At 43.2% G+C, this 23,306-nt stretch overlaps 2 protein-coding genes across 2 annotated transcripts; one reads left to right on the top strand and one right to left on the bottom strand.

Moving 5' to 3' along the window:
- Positions 1-8,125: 8,125 nt before the first annotated feature.
- On the top strand, positions 8,126-11,686 carry mmadhca (metabolism of cobalamin associated Da). The gene is made up of 8 exons (XM_084668339.1): positions 8,126-8,210; positions 8,794-8,838; positions 8,931-9,072; positions 9,273-9,490; positions 9,599-9,707; positions 9,924-10,036; positions 10,120-10,206; positions 10,571-11,686. Exons 2-8 carry the CDS (start codon positions 8,830-8,832, stop codon positions 10,787-10,789), a joined length of 897 nt encoding a protein of 298 aa, XP_084524465.1. The 5' UTR covers positions 8,126-8,210; positions 8,794-8,829; the 3' UTR covers positions 10,790-11,686.
- A 311-nt stretch (positions 11,687-11,997) lies between these two features.
- LOC146260853 (ly6/PLAUR domain-containing protein 6-like) lies at positions 11,998-20,858 on the bottom strand. Its single transcript, XM_084668340.1, has 5 exons — positions 20,706-20,858; positions 15,129-15,318; positions 13,636-13,734; positions 13,167-13,297; positions 11,998-12,961 (listed from the first exon to the last, which is right to left on the bottom strand). Exons 2-5 carry the CDS (start codon positions 15,244-15,246, stop codon positions 12,779-12,781), a joined length of 531 nt encoding a protein of 176 aa, XP_084524466.1. The 5' UTR covers positions 15,247-15,318; positions 20,706-20,858; the 3' UTR covers positions 11,998-12,778.
- Positions 20,859-23,306: the final 2,448 nt, after the last annotated feature.

A 23,306-nucleotide genomic window follows, 5' to 3' on the forward strand; every position in this document is an offset into this window, starting at 1 on the left:
GGCAAGGTCACCACAGCGCCTGTAGGTAATTGAACGAGGCTCTGCTGTTCTGCAAATTGAAAAATGCACCCGTTTCACTGAAATGTCCACACTGGTAGACCCACTCGATTTGCAATAAATTAAAGAGAAGTCACAGTGTATTTGCATAAAGATTTTATTGAAATCTTCTTTTTACTGAAGGATCAACTCTTGAAAAGTTGAACACAGAAGCAGTGGGGAATTTAAAGAAGCAAACAAACTGACTCATGAATAAAGCCATTTTCCCAAGTCCATCTCTCTCCAATGTTTGGCTGAGATGGCAGGTCCCCTCAGAGGAATTCAAGACCCAAGCTAGCTGAGGCAGTCCTGTAAGTGCACCTGAGAGAAGGGGGGGGGGATGTTGTTATTTTTCCTCCCTAGACCAAAGGTACATCTGTGCTGACTGCTGTCCTTTCCATAGTGAAGAGCCTCTCTATCCTATCACTAAACTGCCACAGCCAATCACGTTCCATGCTCCGCTAGCTCCTGCTCCGTTAGCTGTGAAGCTCCATCAGCTTTCAACAAAGGTCCCTCGTCTCCCCAGCCCCCGGTCCACCCCTCTTCCTCATCCTTGACCCTCTTCTTCTGTCTTCTCCGCTCCTTCCCAGTGCATTGTGCTCTAACCTGGCAGAGCCGGAAAGGAGTCTCTGTTGTTGCGTAGGGTTGTCCTTCATAGAGCTCTTTTCATTGGCATGCTGCCTGGTTCAATGGTGTTCCACACAAGTCACAATTGGCAATTAAGGGAATAATGATTTCAAGTCCCTTTAGAAGCCGGGAAATAATTAGATTTCTTAGTACCTTCACTTCCGGATGAAGGTTGACTTTGTTTGCTCAATATAATGCAGTCATATTTGTGGATGTATTTTTTGGGGGGGATTTTATCATTGTATTCTTTGTGTTTGATACATACAGTTTTTACTGTATTTCTAAAGGTTTTCTTTAAGAACAAGAAGCTGACATCAGTCGTAAAAATGTACGTGGTGAATATGTGTCCTTGGGTTTGCCTGCAAACACGGGCTGCCACCCAACAGTTTGTCACCAGCCCTGCCATGAGGGCTCGTAATGTCCTGTCAAAACCCATTTAACTCTCTCGCCGGTCTGGCTGGCACTCGGCGGCCCCGATCTGACAAGGGCCAGCTCCAGGGGAGGAGAGGGGGAGGAGAGGGGGAGAAGAGAGGGAGGAGAGAGGGAGGAGAGAGGGAGGAGAGAGAGAGGAGAGAGGGAGGAGAGAGAGAAGAGAGGGGAGAAGGATGCTGTCCTTCCCCCAGCCCTTCCCTGGGTTATTTCCAGGCTGCCTGGAGAGGCAGGATGGCCCTTACTGTAGGCTTTCACACATGAAGTCCCAGCTTTCCATAGTCCCAAGTCCATAGCTCAGATCCCTTCCAAACTGAAAGGGGCCAAACAGAAAACGATGGTTTATGAAACAGGAAATATTTCATTTCGTAGGCAAAATCCGGTCAAATTAAATTGGAACCAGTCTTTGGGGTTTTAAACGGATTCTTCTGGTCTCGGTGCCCTTCCAAAGTTTGAGAAGGACCCAGTCCTCCTGTACCAAAGTCATCCCTGGATCTCTTATCAAGTCCAAACTTCTCCTCAGATCCATGAGAGCTTTTGGATTTGTGGATGTGTTGTTTGCTCCACCCTGCAGGAGATTGAACCGATCTCTGTCGCCTGCTTCATTATAGCACTTTCTCTCCCAAAGTATTGATTTGCTTGGCCTGCTCCCCTGTGATATTAGATAGGATCGGATTGGAGCAACGCTCAGGGCCCGGCTGCAGCCTTCTGAGCAGCCTACCCTGAGCCCTTATCGAGGATGGACAGTGGGTTACATGTTTAGCCGTGGCTGGGGGAAGATAAACCATGTATCGACTGCTAGCCCCCTGGAAGGTGGCTGCCATTGATTGGGCAAACTGTCAATGCTTGACCTCGAAGTACACCAGGCCAATCAATATGCCCAATCTAATGGGGGAATTATTCAAGAAACCTGCCCCTAAAAATGGTCCTGCGTTTTTAAATTCACGTCATGAATTGGCTACCATTAAACATTTGACAATTCCCAATTTTAGAAAAAGCTACTCTATATTTTCACAACTTGGTTTGTGGTCTTTTCCACAATGACATGACAAAAGGTCCTCTTGAATGAAATATTCTCTAAGTGAGAAAGCATGGCGTAATGTACATTGAATATTACCTCTACTGCATTTCTCTGAACACTGCCCTGTTCTCACTTAAAATGTGTATTTTTCATTTCTGTGTTTCAGCGTGGCTCCTGGGTAAATCATAAGTCTGACCTTTCCAAGTCGCTGCTAATCAATACCAGCTGTCTCGCAACAGATGCAGCTCACCTTCTGATTCCGTGTGGTCTGCAGTCCACCAGCCAAAAGACAATTATAGTCTTAAAAAACAGTCCAGGGGTGCCTCGATGCTTTAGTGGTTGAGTGCTTTCATCATGTAGGCTAGGGGCCCGGGTTCAATTCCAGCCTGGGCCATTTCCTGCATGTCCTCCCCTCTCTCTCTCCCCTACATTTCCTGTTTATCTATACTTTTTATATCCCAATAAATCAGAATTGCCTTAAAAATATATGAACTGTGTAAATATGTATAGAAAAAAATTAAAAGGTGTTGTTCTGCTTTAACAGCCCATGCCTTTACGGTACTTTATTATTGAATGTTGCTTTGCATCCAACAACAGAGTATGGTATAAATGCAGCCTGATTTAAACCCATTTAGTCATTTATTTTGCAGCCAGGTGGTCTAGTCTCTGAGAATGAGCAGTTTTCAGGAACTGATTGGGAATTCCCTTTAATGAGTGCTCTTTTGGAAAGCCAGGTGGTGACTGACACCATGTATAGTCTTGCTTTGGTCTGCCTATGCCACTCTTAAAGACATCTGCATTAGAGAGATGTGAGGTGAAGGAGAGCAACAAAGAGGTTTGACATTTGGGTATAGATTCCACTTATCTGAAATCACACTCTCCACGTTAAAGGAGCTGGATAAGCTGTTGGATAAACCCTTCTACGGTTTCCATCGATAAAGGGTTTCATACACCCCCATCGGTCATCATCTGCCCTTTGAATTTTCATTTAGCTGAACATGATTGGAATACATTTCTCACATGAGCAAATGGTAGATCCATAATTCATACCGGATGGTTTGCCGAGTTGCTGAACGCTACGTAGCCCCTTTTTCCACCCAGCAGGTAGGAGGGCTGTGGAGGTTCAATGGGGACCTCATGGTGTTTTGGTCTGACTGAACACAAAAGAAGCACCTACCCTGAGGGCATTGTTGTTTGGCCTTGATAGGTTTCTTGAAAGGGATTTCAGCCTGTTAGGCTGATGTTTTACAACACAGCCGTGAGGGGAGCTAACAGGTGTTTCCCTATCCTCTTTGCCGTCACAATGTTTGCCCTTCATCTCCCTCCCGGCCCAACGCGTATGATAAATGAAAGAGAATTGGTACCTCAGAAATATGATGACTCCACGAAGGATTCACCCGAGAGATTTGGTCACAGCCTTGCAGTCTATAGTCACATCCTCTGAGTGACAGGTTTTAATATGGTGGTTTGTACTCTGACCCACATGTGGAGAATCCTTCAGACAGTGGGCTTGTTCACTGAGTTCAGCTACCTGATGGTAACATGAGCAGATCAGAGACACCAGCCAAATGAGGTCACTGCTCATTGGATCTGTTCCCCTGTCTGATTGGGGTATGGTCGGGTGCTCTCACCTGGTCTGAGCCTCTGCCTGCTCCTGATGCTGTGGACCCCCCTGGAAGCCCACCACACACACACACACACACACACACACAACGCAGACAGAAGAGGCACCTGAGGCATGGCTGTAGGGTTTGTCTGATGTGCAAAACACTAATCTCCTTCAGGGGCGAAACCCTCACACACACTGTACACACCCACACACACCCACACACAATGTTCTCATCATTCTACTGTAAAACTGGAGGATTTCACCAAGGTATACCCACCTCACCGCACATTTATCTTCAGGCTACGAATTAGAATGAATGAACCTTCTAACGTCTGGGACTGTGTTTCTAGGAGTTTTTGCAGAGGTTTTTCCTGTGTTCTTTTCTCATCATGCTGTAGATATATTTGTCTTCGGTGTTGTTCTCAACCCCTGTGGTCCATGTGAGAGGCTCTGAAGCAGGATACTGGTCACTAGAGCGTGTACAAGCCAAAGAATCACACAACATGAACGCATCAATGCTTGTTAGGGCTCAACACGTTCGGTCATGTGCATGATAACCAAACTTCTTGCGCAAGTTGCCAGAAATACAAAGTGCTTCAATGCCACCTTAAAAACTGTATTATTTATCAGTTTGTTGTTTGGTTTCTTGGTGGGTGAATTCAGACAAAATGTTGGTGAAATAGACCTGACAAGGCCTTTTAGATGACCTCAAATGTGAGTGTAGGCTGTGAAACCAGATATTCTTTTATAATACCTTTGGGCAGTGAGTGTGACAATTGCCCTCCTCCTATCAAAAGATGTTAGAGTTGTGGGGCCATCTCTTGCAGACACCATCCCCTCCATAGACAGGACAAAGCCCATAGACATATTCTGTGTGTAATATGATACGAAGGTACAGGTTAGTTGGGTGATACTAGCCCCAACACAAGGGAACCACTTCCACACCCTGTGAGCAAGTAGCCGTCAGAAAGATATCTCTATGTCATTCAGCCTCAAGCCAAGGTTCTCCCTGTTGCCTTTTTCCTTTTAGAATGTGAACCAAATTGGTAAATTATTGTACACTTCCTGAAAGAAGGATTCCTCTGAGCTGTTGAACACAAAGTTTATCCCAAAGATTGAACCTCTCTCAGTTAGTGTGGCCAACTCCTTTTGTGTCACTGTCAGAATAAGGTTGATAGGAGATTACAATCTCTTGGTTTGGAGGAGCCGGTAGGTGTGGGTCAGGTTGAGAATGCCATCCCATCCTGAGTTTATCTGTAAAGATGGCAGAAGAGATTGTGGCTACAGAGGGTATCTGAATGCCGATGATTCTTGACAGCCAGGCCCAGTTACAAGAATAATCCTGAAGAATTCTGTCCTGAAGAACACAGTTTTTGAAAACTGACTTGACTTATTGTGCTAGTATTTTGATACAGGAGAAATAATTCAAATCTTATGTTTTAACGTTTGTAATGAAATATACTGTAGCTGGCACTTTAAATTAACTCCACCTGGAGTACAGGGTTTCAGCTGTTCTGTATTATTATTGCACAGTTTGACATTCCGGCGAAACTGGAGCATGTTATCTTTCCAATTCTCTCTTTTTCACTCAGTGCATTTGAGGAGACAGAAGTTTGCTTTCTGTAAACTCACTTTGAGAGCTTTCTCTTCATGTGAGCACACATCACTATCTTGATGCAAACAGACAGCGCTGGTCGGAACTGTCAAGGTTCTCTGCGCCTTCAGAGATGTCAGCAAGTCCCGCCTCGGCCCTAACAATCCAGGCAGACAGGGGGGTGGGAAGGCGGGCGGGAAGGCGGGCAGGCACAGACTAGCTGCTCCAGCTGGAGGCAGAACAAGCTGTGTCATTGATATGCGCCCGGGGACAGAGATGATGTGATGGAGATATTAGTTTTCTCATCAGTGGAAATTATGATCTAGAAAAAAAGGATCTTGGGAATGGTGGCATTAATGGGGATATTTCCTCACAATCTCATTAAAACATTGATACAGTGTCTCTAGATGGCTGTGGCTGCAGACTAGAATTGCAGAGCTGAAATGATGTTCTACCTAGCTGCACTTCTGAAATTTAGCTTTGTGTTTAGAAAAATGACCAATTTTCTTGGAAATTCTCTTTAAGAGCTGTCATGTCTGGTCCCCAGTGACATTCCTTTGAATATTGGCTTCATTTTCCTCTTGCTTCGCCATTCAAAATAACAAGTCAACTGTAAAACAAGAACTGGGTGAAAGCAGGCAATAAAAATATGCTTTCATTTTTACCCTCCCATAAAACTACTTTACGGGCTTTTTTTTTGGTCAAAACTAAAAGCAGTTGCATACTCTGTTATGACAAATATACCTGCATCTCTTGGAAACAGCTCTCTAGTTGAACAAGGCAAAATCAAAGAGGAAAAACAAAGATGAGGGTGTTTGACTTATTTTCTATCCCAGGGTTCAGTTAGCAGTGACAGGACTAGAGGTAGTTAATGGAATCTGCTGAACCGGCATCTCCGTCCTTTTACCTCAAAGACGCTTCCTTTCCAAATGAATACAGACACCTTTGCAGGAAAAGCCTCTTCTGAGAGAGACCATGCACTACCCACTTATAGGGCTTGCTCCGGGATCTTGGTTAACTGTCACCCAATAGTCTGTCTTTGATGGCAGATGGCACAATAACTCACTTTAGCTTGTGTTGCTCACCCATCAATCGCCTCAAAGGCTTCTCTCTATCAATAGGTGCCTTCTCTAATTTGAGTTCTGAATGTGCAGAATGGTTAACACAACAACTTGAAGTATCTCATAAAGATTAATGATACACATTGCCCCATCTTTGTTGACTATCCTATAGATTTTCCTTGTTCATTAGAAACATGGCTCTAGTCCATGCCTGTTGTTCCATAGGGTCCACTTAGGCATATGGATTACTTATGGGAAATCACAACTGTACTTTGCAACTGACCCCATAAATCAGAGACAAATCAATCTGAGAAAGCATGGAAAAGGAACGTTCTCTTCTCAGCTAGTATCAGCAGATGGCGAGACATGCATGCTAGCTGCTGCTCTGCAGAGCACGTTCAGGAACAGCGGCTGTTGACCTGGCACTGGTGTAGAGCTGTGTTTCATTCGGGGCTCAGAGGTGCTCCGAGGAGGTTCATCAAGCACATGTGGTTCCGGCGGCAGATGGGAAGAGGCACACGTTCCGTTCGTGTAACATTCCCGAGAGTCTCACGCAGTAATTGAATCTGTGTAGTTAGTTGGCCTGACAGCACAGGCAGTTAGAGCACAATTCTCCCGGTGTCAAATGGAATTTTCACTGACCACACAAAGGAGGGTTCTTAAAAAGGAGGATAAAATGGCAGTAGGAAAGTGCTGATTCTTGGCAGGGGCTATGCAGTAGCTTGACAGCACTGCAATAAAAACTTGGCCTGACTCATAACTCTGTCTGGGTTTCTCAAGGCTATTACCCTCACAGAAATACATCATTCACTTCACTTGGTGCTGGTGGAATAGCTGGACAGGTGTGCTACACTCTACATTCACTGGATGTTGTTTTGTCTGAGGCAAAGAACAAATGGGTATTTCCTTTTATGTGGGGATATGTTGATGGTTTTACAGTGAGGGGTGATACAGATTTTTGTTTAAGAAAGCGACTTGCTGAGTGGCCTACTGCAATTGTTCTTAAAGCTGACGGATGCTGAGAGGCACAGTGAAAGGATCCAGGCTGAAAAGAAGAAGAATTATTAAATGATGTGTCGCCTCCATTTCGGTTATACTCAGAGAGGGTGTCACTCTGCATGTTATACCCAGAGAACAGGCTTGTGAAGAGGTGTTTACCCCAGAAGAGTGTTTGCCCTTGTCCTCACTGACCTGCGCTCCTCACTGGTATCATCAACATTGCCTTCAGACTCACTTGAGTCCATTCTCCAATTGAATATGCTAAAGCCTTATAGAAACTGAAGACAATGGATGTTTGCAATATGAGATGCAACTGCTCCATCTACAGACATTGTTTAAAGAATGAATCGTGGTCAATCATAAGCTCCAATGAATGCTGATTTGCATAATAGGTCAAGATTGATTAGCCCAGTGGGGTATGGATGAGGGGTAAGAGGATTTCCTGAAGATACTTTGTTAATTAAATATGCAGTAATTTGCATTAATCAAGGGATCTTAAATAGCTGTTGAATCCCAGGGGTTAACTAGCAAAAAACAAATAATTTGTTGTCTACACTAAATTCATGTTTCAAATGTTAAGTGTAGCTGAAAAATAAATATTCATTTTTAAGATGATCTCACTTTGAAAGTAGGCGACGGTAACTATTGGCTTATCCAATCGTCGTTTGAGAAGTGCAATTCTATTTCTGGGGATATACTGACATTTAGCGGCGTAAGATAATAGACAGAGTTCATGAGGCAGTACGGTTTGTCCCTCGTTGCATATCGTCATGTTGAGAACGCGCATATGGGTGACGGGTGTGTGGTGTGTACGTGCAAGTGGAGAGCTGTTAGGTAAGAACAAAATGTTCTTTTATAGAAAATGCATTTTGTAAAAATAAATGTAATGACACAATTAAAACAAATAACTGGGATTGTGTTGTGGTTGAATGCTTTTTGGACATTTAAAATGTTACCCATGACTACTCACATACAGTAGTGAAAGTGACAAATCAAAACAAAAACAAGCTAGTTTGGTTCGCTAGCTAGCTGTCAGCTGTTAGCTTGCTGTTGATCAGCCTGGGTAGATAAATAGTCTACAGCTAGCAGACGTTATGTGTTATATGCGTGTCTCCTGCGTCAAGACAACCAACGTTATTCAAATATTGTAACTGCTAATCTTGTACTATTTCGATGGTGCTACATGCAAATGTTTTGAAACGTACAATTCTTCAAATGTCCAGGCCTACTGACTGTAACGTAACATGTAGCCTAGCTAACCAGATGGCGAGTTATATAATCTGAAAAATAAGCCTAACGCTGTTTAGGTTTAATCATATTCTCTTTCAGTTCCTCGTAGTTAAAGCGAGTAGGCAAAATTAAAACATTTTTGCAAGGGTCATACACAGCATCACCACAGCTGTACTGTGTTTCCCAGGTCTTCAAAGGATTAAAGCGCTAAGGAGGGATCAGGATGACTAGTGTAAGTTAAAGAGTACACTTAACATCATCACACGGGATGTGGTTACAGGATCCAGGTGGTTTTGGTACTTAATGGCAGCTGTCCCTATGCAGGTGATCTGTGGTCGAGCCAGGCAGGTCCTGACTCACACTGCTGGACGCCAGGCACTGACAGCCTTCCGGGTCGCACGGATCAGAACGTTTTCTGCCACGAGCTCTGACGAGCCCTACATAGCTGTATCACACACAGACTCAGGTACTTCAGGTGCTATATTCTTCAAGTTGCAGATCCAGATCTATGTTGTGAGGAATGTTCCAAACGAACAGCCGTTATTAATTCTAGGTGTGTGTTGTAATGTAATATTATAACTTAGGCGTTCTCTCCCAAATATTCATCTTTTAGTTTTCCAAAATGATACTTCAACTCATTGTCAATGTACATGTTGGCCCCCCTAGGGACTAGAACCGTGTGGCCCGATGAAAGCATGGGGCCGTTTGGCCCTCAGGACCAACGATTCCAGCTGCCAGGCAATGTGGGCTTTGACTGTCACCTGGAGGGTACTGCGGACCAGCGGAGAGGCCCCGTCCACAGGACAGTACCCGACGTCCTCACTACCCCAACCAGCTCTGAGAGGCACGAGTTTGTCCTGGCTCAGATCATCAGTGAGTTCCAGGTAGATGAAAAAATATCATCATCCTTGAAAGAATATTGCCTTTAAGTATTGTTACAGGTACTTTAACAGTGTATTTCTTGAACACTCACAGTTGTTGTTTCCTTTCAGGTTAAAGAGGGTCACATATTAGCAGCGAGAGTTCGCAAGGCGGAGCAGTATTTTGATCATTCAAACGTGGACTGCTCAATACAATCCTGTCCAGAGCTGCTAAAGAAAGGTGCTTAATGCTAACTAGCCAAATCCAAAAGTTGTATTCTCCTTTTTCTTAATACATTTGAGTACAGAATGTTTTATAGTTTGTGTCCACTAGAGGGTGATAAGAGCCTGTGCAAACAGGCTCTTATCAAAACATTTTTGTGTCAATGTCCAGAAAGGCTACCAATGAGCTGGTGTAACGACTAATATGTTTGCAACTCTTCTCTTTTCACGTCAGACTTTGAGTCATATTTCCCAGCAGCCCCCGCCAATGCCATAACCGTGGTCACTGTGACTCACCGAGACACGCCGTGTGAAGAAACAGACGAAGACAAACAGATGTTGCAAAAAGTGAGTACCAGCGCCAGAACGTTTTTCTTACCGAGTTAGCTCCAGTTCTCAATTCTGACTCATACTTATATGACTTTTGACAGTTTGTCAGTGGTGCTAAGGAGATGTGCTTCACCCTGTGGACCGCGGGGTTCTGGGCTGACTTCATCAACCCCTCATCTGGAGAAGCTGTGAGTATCTAGCTGGTGTTTGGTCTTTCATTCTTGCCTATCCCGTTTTACCTGTCGCTCTGCATCATGTTAGGTACAGACCCAGTGATCATTGTGCATTTGGTTAATTAGTAGACGCTCTTATCCAGAGCGACTTACAGTAAGTACAGTGACATTCCCCAGAGTCAAATAGGGTGAAGTGCCTTGCCCAAGGACACAACGTCATTTTGCACGGCCGGGAATCAAAACTGGCAACCTTCAAATTACTAGCCCGATTCCCTTACCGCTCAGCCACCTGACTCCCACGTCCTCATTGTGCTATCTACAGGCTCCATGGCCTCTGGGGTGATCAGTAAAGCATTCCTGTCCCTCTTCCCCCTCACAGTTTTTTGGATCTCAGTCCAGCCACGCCATCCTGGCATCAGAGGATCAGTGGGTCCACCTGGGCTTCAATATTGAGAACCAGGGCTCCTGCAAAGTCATCAACCACGTCCTGAGAGGAACTCCCGTGTTTGTAGGAACTGTTTTTACTAACGCACCTACCAATAGTCATGTTATGGAGAGGCTGCAAGGTCACACTCATGGACTTGGAACTGGAAACTAGCTTCTTTTTAATTGCAAATCCCAATATGAGTGTACAAAGACTGTCCTTATGCACCTAGGACAAGTCTGGAACAGAAACCCACCTACCTGTTGCATTGACGACACATGCACAGGAAGTGTCTTTTAGGATGCCCAAAGGTTGTCTATATACTATATACAACTAAGGCATCAAGAACTGTGTCACTCAACTATGTACTAAGTAGCAGGTAAGGTGGGGTACTATGTTGACTCATGTGATGTCATTAACACTTGATTCATGAAGTTTCCTTTGGCAGCTATGGTTAACAAATGAGAATAATCCATTGAACTACATTTGATAAACACCAGGCTACTTTCAGTAAGAGCCAACACTACTTATATGCAAGTTCATCATGATCATGGATTTTTCACATTTCACTAACACTATGTCAAGAGATATATGACCTGTTGTTGTGATGCACGTTTTCAACAGCATTGTCTGCTTGTGCCAGAATGGAGGAAAATAGTGTCAGTGTTAGGAATGACATGAGGACCTGTTCACAGTTGGTATGCAGAGCTGTGGTAGTTCTCAGGATTATTTTACTCTATAAACCTGGCACAGACTACAAGAAGTGCATTGTCGTACACAGTAATATACAGATATTGAATTTGTATACAGCATTGGATAATCCTGTAATCCTGAAAAGCTTTTCACTGGAGTAATTTAATGAAATTACACAAGATATATGAGAACCTGTTTGTGAGGCTAATATTAAAACAACAATATGGGTAATCCAAATTGAGATTTTAAGATAAATTTGGAGGCTAAGATGTTCCTGCCAGTGTCAGACCTGGAGGAGTGTTATTTGAGTTGTAACATGGATTCTTTACAAATGTCCCTGAAATTTAAATAAATAAGAATTTGGTATGGTGGACCAAAGTTTTTTTTTTTAAAAGAGAATAGGAGAAAATAAACGTTTTATTTTCCAGTAGGTGGTCAACAGAGGCATGGAGGGTGGGATCTTATCTGAGAATACTTCTCAGACTTTCAGAAAGCCTTGGCCAGAGAGATAAATTAACACCCTGCTAAACAAGAACAATCCCCTTCTCAAGGACTTCATATTACACATCCAGGATTTAAAGCCCTTGAAAGGCATAATCTTTTTAGTGCTTGGAATAAAAGGAGGAAGAAGTGTGTTTTCTTACTCCCACGTCCTGCATTACTACACAAGCTCACAACCCCTGGGCCCATTGGGTCAGAGGGGAGCTGAGCTCAGCATGCTTTTATTTATTTTTTCTCTTTTTCTTTCTTATATTCACTTTCGCATAACAGTTCACCAGCACACATGCCATTTTGAAAACTAGACGTGTACTGTGTAGGCAATCAAACAAAGTGCCAGCCAATGTTTTAATTGGACGAAACAGATATACAGCAAAATAAAACTCTTCGTCTCTGTCCACAAACTAGTTTTAGTTTTCTCATACTATTTCATCAAAAAACATTAATTATACAACCTATATAATAGTTCAAAGCAACAAATTGTATCCACAAAATTCATATAAAAATAAATACTTTCTATGTACATGCTGCAGAGTACAATAAATTACCATAACAGTAGACTTGTGAACATCAAATTTCAAGATGGAATCCAATCCCAAACTTTCATTTATGCACCTAGTTGGGAAAGAGCACGCAAGTATGAAAACATTTTCTTACTTACTGATGTCCCTTTAAGTTTGAATCGTGTTTTTGCTAACCTAATTAACATTCAGCTATGTGGTATTTACTGGTACTATGTTATCTTTAAGGTCATTCTTTGCCAATAGCCTAGTAAACTCTGAAAAAAGTAAAGATGAAAGAAAAATAAACAATGACATCCTATATGTGTGGATCTATGAATTAATACTGCTCCGGTACAGTAAACATTAAATAAATTACACAACATAAGAGATAATAATAGGAGATCTTAGACCTCTACATACAGCCACATGTCCTGTTAGGCTCATGGCTACTGTTGAAGCCTTGGCATTGTCATGCGTGGCTGGCTAGTGTAATGCTGAGGAGGTTTGCAACGACAGAGCCAGTGAGCAGCCAGGTGCTGGTGAGCTGCAGGGTGGCGCTTCGGAGCGGGGAGGAGGTGGAGAATACTGCACCCGTCTTGTTTCTCGGCAACTGCAGGTTGCAAATGTTTCCTTCGCAACAAGAGATGCAGACCTAAAACCAGCATCCAAGTCAGTAACTCGCTTTCTGTCCTTGTCTAAATAATGTAACCCCACCGGCATAGAATGCTGTTAAAAAACCCTGCAATGACAGTAGGTTTAATACAACTATATGGTGGTTAGTTGTGAATATTTCAGTTGGAAGTTCTCTTACTCAAAGCATGTGTGTCTCTTTATGAGTGGTGGGTGGGGTTTCTCACCTGGTAGCCGTCGCTGTTGACTTCTGTGCAGCCGGTGGACAGACAGTCCTCCAGAGCCACACAGCGCTTGGTCACCGACACGCTGTCCCCCTGGACGTCCATCATGTGGAGTGTGTAGCAGTACCGTGTTTCTGTCAAAGGAAGTGTTCTTTTTGTATGACTTTAACCAGGTCTTTAAGTGTAACTAGGAATGAGGGAGTATCACTGAATTGGCTGAGTGAAAAGTATAGAAGAAACCGTGATTTCCAGATACCTGGAAATAATTTTGAATCTGATACTGAACGGACACTGTTTTGGATGCATAGTCAACTACCAGAAGCAAGAAGGCATAATCATTCATACAATCTGTGAAGTTTCTGACCTAATCTTGTGCTTTGTTGGATGGATAAAAGGTGAGGAGTCGGGTCATTTCTAGTTGTGGTCTGGAGGAGGGTGTACAGGTACAAAGCAGGCTGACTGTGGGCCTTACCTCGAGGACAGTACATGTCTGGTGCCCAGCGGTTACACTCATAGTTATCTGCAGAGTCTTTGCATGTGAAGCATTTGAATCCACCGGGATGAGGTGTTGCTATGCAGAGAAAAGAAGAACTTCTTTTTCAGTTTGCACAACATGGAATAACAATGGCTTTAACTACATGTAATCAGTTGTACGCCACTTAAGATAAAAGTGTCTGCTAAATAAATGAGAAGTGTAACTCAACCCCATGTCCTACATCCATCTAATTAGCTGCACGGTCCAAAAGCCTAACTATGGCACATAAAACTGTCAACGCATCAAAAAAAATGGACACGTCATTCATTCAACGGGGATACAAATAAAGACATAGAGAACACCATCCACTTACATAAAATATTTTCTAAAGATGCGTTGTTTGCACACAGTATCAAACAATCAATTCCGCTGTCTACATCGTCCTAAAACTCTTTAGAAAAACCATCTGTTGTGATCTGCGGCGGTCTGTTTGCTGTTCCCATTGGCAGCTATTACATGAACAAGAACAGGCCTCTCCATCCACAACAGCTATAGGTCTGGGGGTCACGCAAACTTCACTCACAGAACAAATCCTGTCAGTCATGTGGGGCACAGACGCAGTCATGACCACCACCTCTCCCTCCTCCTCACCGTTACCCCCCCCCCACCCAGCCCTCCCTGCCCCTCTACTAATCCTCCATATCCAAGCCCCAGCGAAGGTCACTCTATACTCCGTATATGGTTAGCCTGGGGCCCAAATGTACGCACACTTCTAGAGGTATTCCACCCCCCCCCCCCCCAACCCTCCATCCCTATGAAATCCAGAGCTGTGAACCTGATCCTAGCGATTCCTCTGACTCTCCTGATGTTAGAGGCAGATTGGGCTTAATAAAGTCTAAGTAAAAGACCTTTGAGATTTCATATGTGACTGCAGGGGCCTGTTGGGGGAAGGGGGCTATTGGTGCGATGGCCGCCCTCCTACATGCTTGTCTCTCTGAGCGAGTGTCAGGTTGTTTTAGCCCTTAATCTGTGGATTTACATACCTCTCACGCGCCGCCAAGCCAGCTTTATCAGACTGGTTTGAGCCAAGAGGCGGAGGGCCAGAGAGCGGTCTCATGTACTCTGGCAGACATACAGTATACTATCCTCAATACAGACAGAATTAAGAGACAATGGTGTGATTCAGGACCATTCTCACTGGGGCTATGACCTTTCAGGGATGGATGTAATTGACAACACTCTGCAATTAAGCTCCACTGCTCTCGCTTTATGCAAGACAGACTTGGGAAGTTTCCATTTGAACCCCTCGGACAAACAAACTATGACCCAGTATTTTGCCACTGTGGACTGTGGCTGGATGATGCTGTTGTGGACAAGTGCCCCCTAGTGATGATGAATGAATGGGGTGCCTTTGCATGTTTTATTGAGAGGAACATGGGTATTATAACATAAATATAAAGACAGTATGGAAGTTATGCAATATACTGTACATGATGGATGGAGCAGGATGATGTCTTTCACTGTAAAATCACGTGACTGGGCACTTTTTGGCCAATCAGCGAGGAGTGCCAGCAGCAGGACCCGGGCCACTGTTGGCCAGGCCTCCATGGTTGGTTGAGACCCTCCACATGCAGGTGTCGGATTGGCCAGCAGCGTCTTCAGAAAAAAACATCCAGCAAGCTGTCAAGAGAGAGGGAAATAACTTGATCTTTAACTCACATATTCAACAGCACACCAGATACAAACCCAGTAGGGTGGGGACATGAATAAATTAAACATACAAGATTGATTTGTTCACCTTGGTGATCAGCTGTTCATCTCAGCCATGCTGTGTTAGTCTCTAATTAAAGAAAGGTCATGTCAACCCCCTAGTTAGTCTTCCAGCAAAATACTTCTGTAGGCTTTTATCTTCAGGCTTGATGGAAGACAAATAGAGCAGAAGACCTGGTTCATTACTTATCTTTTAAGGAAACATTGAACCTTGCACTTCCCAGGATGTAAAGAGGCATTTTTATCCACAGGCCTTTTGACCCTCTCGGCCCCCTGGGTTTTCTGGATGAGTCGTCAATGAGGAAATACAGAGACTAGATTGGTATTAGCTGACAAGCCATTTAGCTCTGACCCTGGTTGTACTGTACCAGTCTGGAACAAAATGGCAGCTCAGCATATTATAGGGAGGTGGCCCCTCTCTAGACCTGCTCTCCTTCCATACTGTTGCCCCTGATGAATAGGACCACTACCCCGTGAGTAAAGCCCCCAGAAAGAGGGGAAGGGGGGGGGGGGTGGCCCAACAAAGTAATTTCATTCAATGATGTTGTTTTTACTTACAAATGAAAATGCCTAAGCAGAGAAGCCATCATAAAGGAATGAGTGAAGAGGTCGAATAAAGTCACGCATAAACCCGCCTACTTTATAAATCTTGGTTTGTACATACTTCCATAGTCCCAAATACCATTTGAGATGTTCAATGGTTTCCAACCACAAGGATGTAACGTCTTGTGACAACTTGTACATTCTAGTCTAAAAGGATCTGAAGTGAGCTAGTATTGCCTTGACAATTCAGCATCATGTCTCCATTCAACATGAACTGGATCTTTCCATCTGCCTCTATATAATTAAAAGCCCCCAAAAGGAAGGATCCTTGTTCCTCTGAATAGTTTATCAGCATGCCACTTCTCATGGCAAATGTGTTATTGGGTCTTTTTTTGTCGTGTGAAACTACAACCAAACTGTGTTGTTTACTTCTTCCTCTGAGCTTAACTGAAAGCTCTTGTATAATAGTGTTACTTTAAGATTTGAACCCAAAACGAAAAAACAATATAAAAATAATAGTTTAATGCTCTATGAGGTATTGCATTTTAATGCAACATGACAGTTTGAACTACAGTATACTGACAAAAGTTCCGGGATGACTGGTTTGTTCAACCCACCTTACTTAGTAAGGTATGTATTTTTGCAAGATTTGTTGTCTTATTACCAGGTTTTCCTTAATTTCACTTCACAATACCTGTCCTCTACTTCATTCATGAATGCACAAAATGTGGTAATCTGGTATTTCGCAAGCCCTTGGGTGATGAGTGTGTCTATACAACTGTAGGAGTGGTAGAAGTTGCATGTGCCAACGTGTTGTTATTTATTTCCAAGCATGCTCACCATAAATACTTGGGATGGAAACTTCAATCATTTCTTCTTTCAATTCTACTGCCAGCCCTGAAAGCTATGAACATATCCGTCATCAACTTTGTATTACCTTGATGCATTCCTTTGTAAATTAAAACTGCAGTGGTGTGTGTTAGGTAAAAAAAAACAACATTTTATTCAGTACAGATTTAAGACAGGTTGATAGATGCCTGGTGGCAGGAAATGGCTGAGGTAATTACTAGATTTGGAGCAATTGTGCTTCCTTTCCTATACACAGGATACAGCTTAGAAACCACTTTCACCCCCCCCCCCCCCCCCCCGCCTGCCCTCCTCCCCTCTGCCTGTCTGTTCCTCATTCCTCTGGCCGTCTGCCAGTAATCACACGTCGAGGTAGGACTCGTACTGTAACTACTCAGATGATCAGGAAAACAGTCAAACTGTATGGTGTCTGACACTATCATTTCAGTCCAAATCTGTCAACTATTCCTCTGAGTAGAGAGAGAGAGACATCCACATGGAACTGACACTAAACATGATCCCCGTTAAAAGCAAACAAACACGGTAAAAAAACTACAGCCACAGTTTAGTAGAAGCCATTTTAATTCTAATTGACCATGTCATCGGCCTTTCCCCTACATTGCTCTTACATCGGGACAGCTTCTCCACCACAGCCAGGTGGGAAAGGCAATCCACGCAATGTGATACTCCAGGTCAACAACAGCCTGTGAATGGGCACTCCTCCCTTCAGACAGAGAGATCCTGGGACTGACTCAGAGCCAACTATACTGCTTTGCTGGTGTACCCAAATCATAGATTTATGAATTTCGAAAAAAGTCCACAATTATTTGTTGAATCTGCATTCATTCTAAGTCAATATACAGTACATGTGTGAAAGAGAGAGCCAGAAGGATAGACACAGTGCAGTGATACAGGTCATAGTGCCAGCTTAGTCATGCACTGATGTCTGACCATTCACTCTATTTGCAAAACATTTTGAAAAAAAAAATGGCTTTGGCTGTGAAATGGCTTGCATAGAAAGGGTCTGTCTATATAGATAACCACCCTCACTTGGAAAGTTATCGGCTAGACAGGATGTCGTCACTGACCACATACCAACTGAGTTGATACGGGAATGGAAACAGCTTCTTGACGTTCCACAGTGACATTGAAGAGGACTACACTACAGGGCATTCTGTACTTGATGCAAGCTACTGTAGCTAACGGTGTGCCCAACTACAATGTACCTGATGGCAATTGGACACAACCTACACTTACACAAGTGTAAATGGTCAAGGCTTTAAAGTGATCGTTAAATAATTAATAATTTCCAATTATTTTCTATTGGTCCGAGTTTTTGTTTAAAAGGTAAACCCCTTTGAAGGATGGCTGGCAAGGCTCCCTTACATGTGTGTTGGAGTGTGTGAGTGTGTGTGTGTGTGTGTGTGTGGGGGGGGGAGGGAGGGGGGTGAGGGAGCACAAATTGGGTCTATCCCACTCCTGCCACCACCAACACTGGGACACAGTTAAAAGGCCAAAGGGAGCTAATTGGGATTTGAAGGGGAGGTTTTTTCCAAGACCCTTCATCTTTATACAGGACTGTGACAAAGCTCACAGATTACCAACCAAAGCTTTCACATTCACAGGATGAGAACCGCTGCTTTCGCCTGCTTAGAATCTGAGCCCCGGCTGATGTTTTTTCCTTTTTCAAGTGCAGTTCAAGACCAGGTCAACTTTATATAAATCTGTTGGCGGTTACTTTCTGTTTTCCCACGTCTAAGTACTGTAAGAGCAAAATATACATGATCAGTATCCAACTATGAGATAGGCAGACGTAGATCTCGCAGCACATCCTCTGCAAGAGTTCTCTCTAGACGATTAGGAGATGTTTGATGTCAAGCTCTGGCCGCTTACAGACCAGACTTTTAAACACCCACACATCAACAAGGCCAAGATAGAGCACCAGTCCTGAGGAGAGCTTTGTGGGAGACAAGCTGCAGTTCAAAGCAAGGGCCGAATTAAACTGTGTGGAAATTAATTCTAACCCTTTCTTTGATCTGCAATTCTAAAGACACCAAAGTCTCTGAGAAAACTGTAGAGTGAATTGATTTTACTTTCCTTTCTCACACGGGATAGACTGTTCGTTCTTCTGATAGTGAGATTTTCCATTCCAAGTATGCAGGCTTGCCTTATTTAGCATAAAATCAACCTTCTGGTTTTCAAAAGATATTACGATTGAGAACAACAAACTTGCAACTGTTCCTATTGAACTTCTTGCTATGTCGTTGCTAAATACCCATGTAAATCACTGCTATGGGTCTACAAGTGGAAGGCCACTTCTGCTGGGTCCTGAGTTGTACTGTACTGTAGAGACCTGCATGGCACACGAATGGGGCAGAGCTCAAACACGTCTCCCCATGACCTCTCTCCCTTGTCAGACCCAACCAGGATCCATTATGCCTGTCAGTTCCAAAGCATGGTTTAGGAAGCCATGTTTCCCACATGCTTGGAAGAGAGACAAGCAGGAGAGCATGTCCACAATCATCCTTTCACCTTTTTAAGGTCCTAAATGCTATAACCCAAACTCTTGGTTTGTGAATATAAGTGAAAGAAAAAAGGAGAATAGAGAGACTCACTAAACCCTCAGGAATCCCCTGGCTGTCTTACTCGAGCCATTTCAGAGCAAACAGTTCATTCTAAAATGTATAAAAACTATCTTGGCTGTTAAAAACAGCTAAAAACAGCTATACTGTTATAACAGGCACCTTTGTGTGGCAGGGCCAACATCACGCTGAAGTGACACTAGACATTCTTCAATGACTCTACCTACATGTGACACGTGTGACCATCATCCACACACGGTGACATAGACAGATGTGTACGCAGACACGCCAGAGCACCAGACGTGTTTTTTCTTGCACTAGGTCAGCGAAAAAGATGCAGGAATTCCAACAAACAAGTTAAATAAAAACGGGCTGCCGTTAAGTCGTTTTTTTCGACGGTGGCATTATTGGTAAGATTTCTAAAAGCCTGCCAAAGAAAAAAAAGGTGAACAGGTAATTCCTTGTTTGGAGTGTGCGTGTTTCTAGAGGGAGGACTCCAGTCCGAACAGTAGTCTCACAACAGAGCCGAAACACTCACAAACAAACAGTACATTCATCAGCGCGCAATGCTGTAACTGTGAGAAGCCTGTACACCTGGACGGCTGGAGCTAACCGTTGATAGCAGGGGCCCCAGGCAGAAGCAATTTAAGCCTGCCATACATAGAGCTGTAATAACACTTTGCCTCAGCATATACAGTTAGTGACTGATGAAGTCCAGGTGTCTTGTGGTTAAAAATAATGTACATGCCAATCAATCAGAGTATTGCTTCACAAACTGGGTTGATGCCTGCAATAGGCTATAACTATTCAATGTAATAAAAGTTTGCAGCTGGGTGGTGGATATCCTTGCATTGTGGTGTATTGGAGCTGCTCTTGGGAGTTTAGAGTAAGACACCCAGGTTCTTTATCGACCAGGCACATATGTCGCGGCTTAGAAAACTTCTGCCATGCACCTGCTGGTCTGTAAGTCAGACCGCGATGCAATTTCAACTCCTTGGATACGAATCACTTTAAATAACGGAATGGATTGGACACGACGTGTTAATAAACTCATCCATTGTATCGTAGTTTGGAGATAAGGCTACATTTAACGCTACGTAAGGGTCATTTTTACACGAATGTTTTAACGTTGAAAGGACATTCAAAAATCAGTACAATAACGACTAGGCGACCAAAATATAATATATATTATAGGTTAATACGTGGGGGGAAAAAGCAAGAAATTATAGAAAAAGATTATTGAAATCTAACTTATTCACTGCACAATTTCTAAGACTTGCAAATAAAATCTAGATATGACTTAATATGCTATTTGGGTACACTTACCAAAACACTTTCTTCTTTCGTTAGGGTTAGGGTTTCTCCTTTCGTCTTTATGTAACCGTAAATGTTTGACAAATATTCATGTATACAAACTAGTTACAAAGCTATGGAGTGGATGAGCGCTTGCTCATGTTGCTTTCATGTCAGATCCTCGCTGTTCGGGTCCAATCAGACGTGTCGGTAGGCGTGCTTTACGCACTTGTCAAATGTGTGGGCGCAAATGGAGAGTGGAGTGTGTGTGTAGTCATTGCTCATGACAGTCATGATACACGAAGTAAAGGCTTGGTCTACATGTGTGCAGTCATTTACAGTCATGTTGCACGAAGTAAGTCTATATGTGAAGTAACATTTTATACTTTAAACTTCAAGTGAATTCGTTAAAGTGTGAGCAAGGGCAGGGCAAAATAAAAAGTGTCAGTTTGTGCACTAAATTAAGACTTAATCTAGTCTAGGCCATCGCAAAATGCAACATTCCTCTGGGTACTATGGATAACTGTATAGAATGTGAGCAAGGTGTCCATTACAAGCTTTTTTTGAAACGTCATGGGAAAAAACTCAGGAAACATTAACATGATGAACATGGCAACAATGCATGCAGTGACCCATGTCATGTCGGTCAAGACAGACGAACTATTTTAGAGAGAGGGCAAAAGTGAAAATGTCCTGAACTATGTATGGTATGCAGTGAACATCTGAACCTCTTTTTCCTCAAGAAAAATATTATAGTTATAGGCTACATTATGTGCACACTTTGTACCATACCCTGATGTTTTTTCTATGTATTATACATGTATTTGCTCTACTTGCTGACAATTAAATAGACAATTAAAGAAACAGTACTTTTCTATTATAATGACACATGGTGATAGTTAAGAGCAGGTCAGATGGTTTGCATGGTTGGCATCTGCTGCCTAACGAACCAAACTGTGTTCCAGACGTTCCTGAACTAAAATCATCCATTATGAATTATATTTGTTTATTTTGTATGTATTTGTTTGTAGATGAGCATGCATGGATGTACATGCATCAGTCAAGTGTATTTGTGTTTGCATGTGTGTATTTGTATGTGTTGACGCACCTGCTTGTTTGTATATCAGTGGGTGAAAAAAAGCTACTGTTACTGTAGCAAAGGCTGGATGGCCAGTGAGAGCGAAGACACTGTCTCATCTGTGTTCTGCCCCGGCTGTATCAGTCCCTCTCACTTTATCCCTGCACATGCCCAGAACGCTCCTGGGGCCTGTCATCAGCAACAAGGCGGAATGCAGAGTCAGTTCATTTTCTTCCCTTTTTATGATCCCAGTCACAGCCACAGTAAGTAGACACGGAGGATGACTGCTCGCCGTATATCATGAAGGGGCCAACTATGACGGTTGTGTTTTTTGTGTGATTGCAAAAATATATATATAAACACGTTTGTTTTGCACTAAGATACAGACGTTAGCTGAATTTCAACCTATTCATGTTTTTCATTTGGCCTCACTTGTAGTTTTTCAAAGAAGAAAACCATGCTTGTCTCACCTGATCAGTCAGTTTACTCTCCTCAGCCCATGTTGAGGTTGCGACTGCCTTTGAGGACCCTGCTTAGCCTTTTGAATAGTCCTGAAACCAACAAGGCTGAAAAAGTGTTGGAATCCCTTCAGAACATCATGACCAATTAGTACAGTGACCCCCGGCTGATAGGGGAATGTTAATCTTGCAAATGTAGTGAAATAACACCACACTACAGTACATAAACATCCGACTCTGAAAGGGCCATGTGGACTGAAATGGCCCTGTGTGTATAGTGTCGGCTTAAGGAGCCTACAAAACATTAAACATATTCTGAACTTTATATATTCTGTCACTTCATACATTTCTAATTAGGCAACTTTTGTCCAGGGAATAGGTGCTGGTACTATAGCAACACAACATACATTACGAGTGTTACGAGCGTATCTTTGGTGACATGGTGAGAGACCTTGAGGACAATTCCAACAATGTCTTCTCCCAGCTGTAAGCAAGACTAGATATACTACCCAACATAAGGGGGAGTACATTTGTCTTTTAGGACCCATCAAGTCAAGAGCTGACCCTTTTAACCCTCTTGACATGGAATCTTCAGTGTGAGACACACAGGAATGACTGATGCCATGGTATACTGACAGTTTCTTGTCAAACAGTGATATTTCGGTAGCATGTGGACTAGCGTGATCCCTGCCCGGCAGACAGATGTCCGATCTGTCATGTCCGACCCTTCAGCAGCACCTTACAAGACACACCCCCTGGAATGAAGGAATGACAGCAAACAGTTCCTCCCAGGAAGTTCTCGGCAGGCTGCCAATCAATGTGTTTCCCAGGTTTCATGTGCCGATTTGAGAAAGTGCTTTGAACGTCAGGACACTGGTAGCTCTCAGCTGTCCAGTTGTTTACAAGGCGACAGTCTACAGTCTATGAACGTGCTTCATCAGATCAAGTGGACTTTAAAATGAAAAAGAATGGTTGAGAACTGCTGTTCATCAGACACGCAAGAGAGATTTAGTACGTTTGTCTTTCTTGTAATTTAGATGTAAATGAATGAAACCCTGCTCATGCAAAACTAAATATTTTTTTGCAGTTGGCTCGAGG

The sequence above is a fragment of the Hypomesus nipponensis genome, chromosome 12 (assembly GCF_054491055.1).
Source record: "Hypomesus nipponensis isolate SF chromosome 12, ASM5449105v1, whole genome shotgun sequence".
NCBI lineage: Eukaryota > Metazoa > Chordata > Actinopteri > Osmeriformes > Osmeridae > Hypomesus > Hypomesus nipponensis.

Coding starts and splice junctions, on each gene's coding strand:
- LOC146260853 (XM_084668340.1), bottom strand. CDS start 15,246: ATGGAGGCCTGGCCAACAGTGGCCCGGGTCCTGCTGCTGGCACTCCTC. Junction 13,735..15,128: donor CATCCTGCTCCATCCATCAT/GTACAGTATATT, acceptor TTCTCTGCATAG/CAACACCTCATCCCGGTGGA. Junction 12,962..13,166: donor TCAACAGCGACGGCTACCAG/GTGAGAAACCCC, acceptor TGCTGGTTTTAG/GTCTGCATCTCTTGTTGCGA.
- mmadhca (XM_084668339.1), top strand. Junction 9,073..9,272: donor TGTATCACACACAGACTCAG/GTACTTCAGGTG, acceptor TGGCCCCCCTAG/GGACTAGAACCGTGTGGCCC. Junction 10,037..10,119: donor ACAAACAGATGTTGCAAAAA/GTGAGTACCAGC, acceptor GACTTTTGACAG/TTTGTCAGTGGTGCTAAGGA.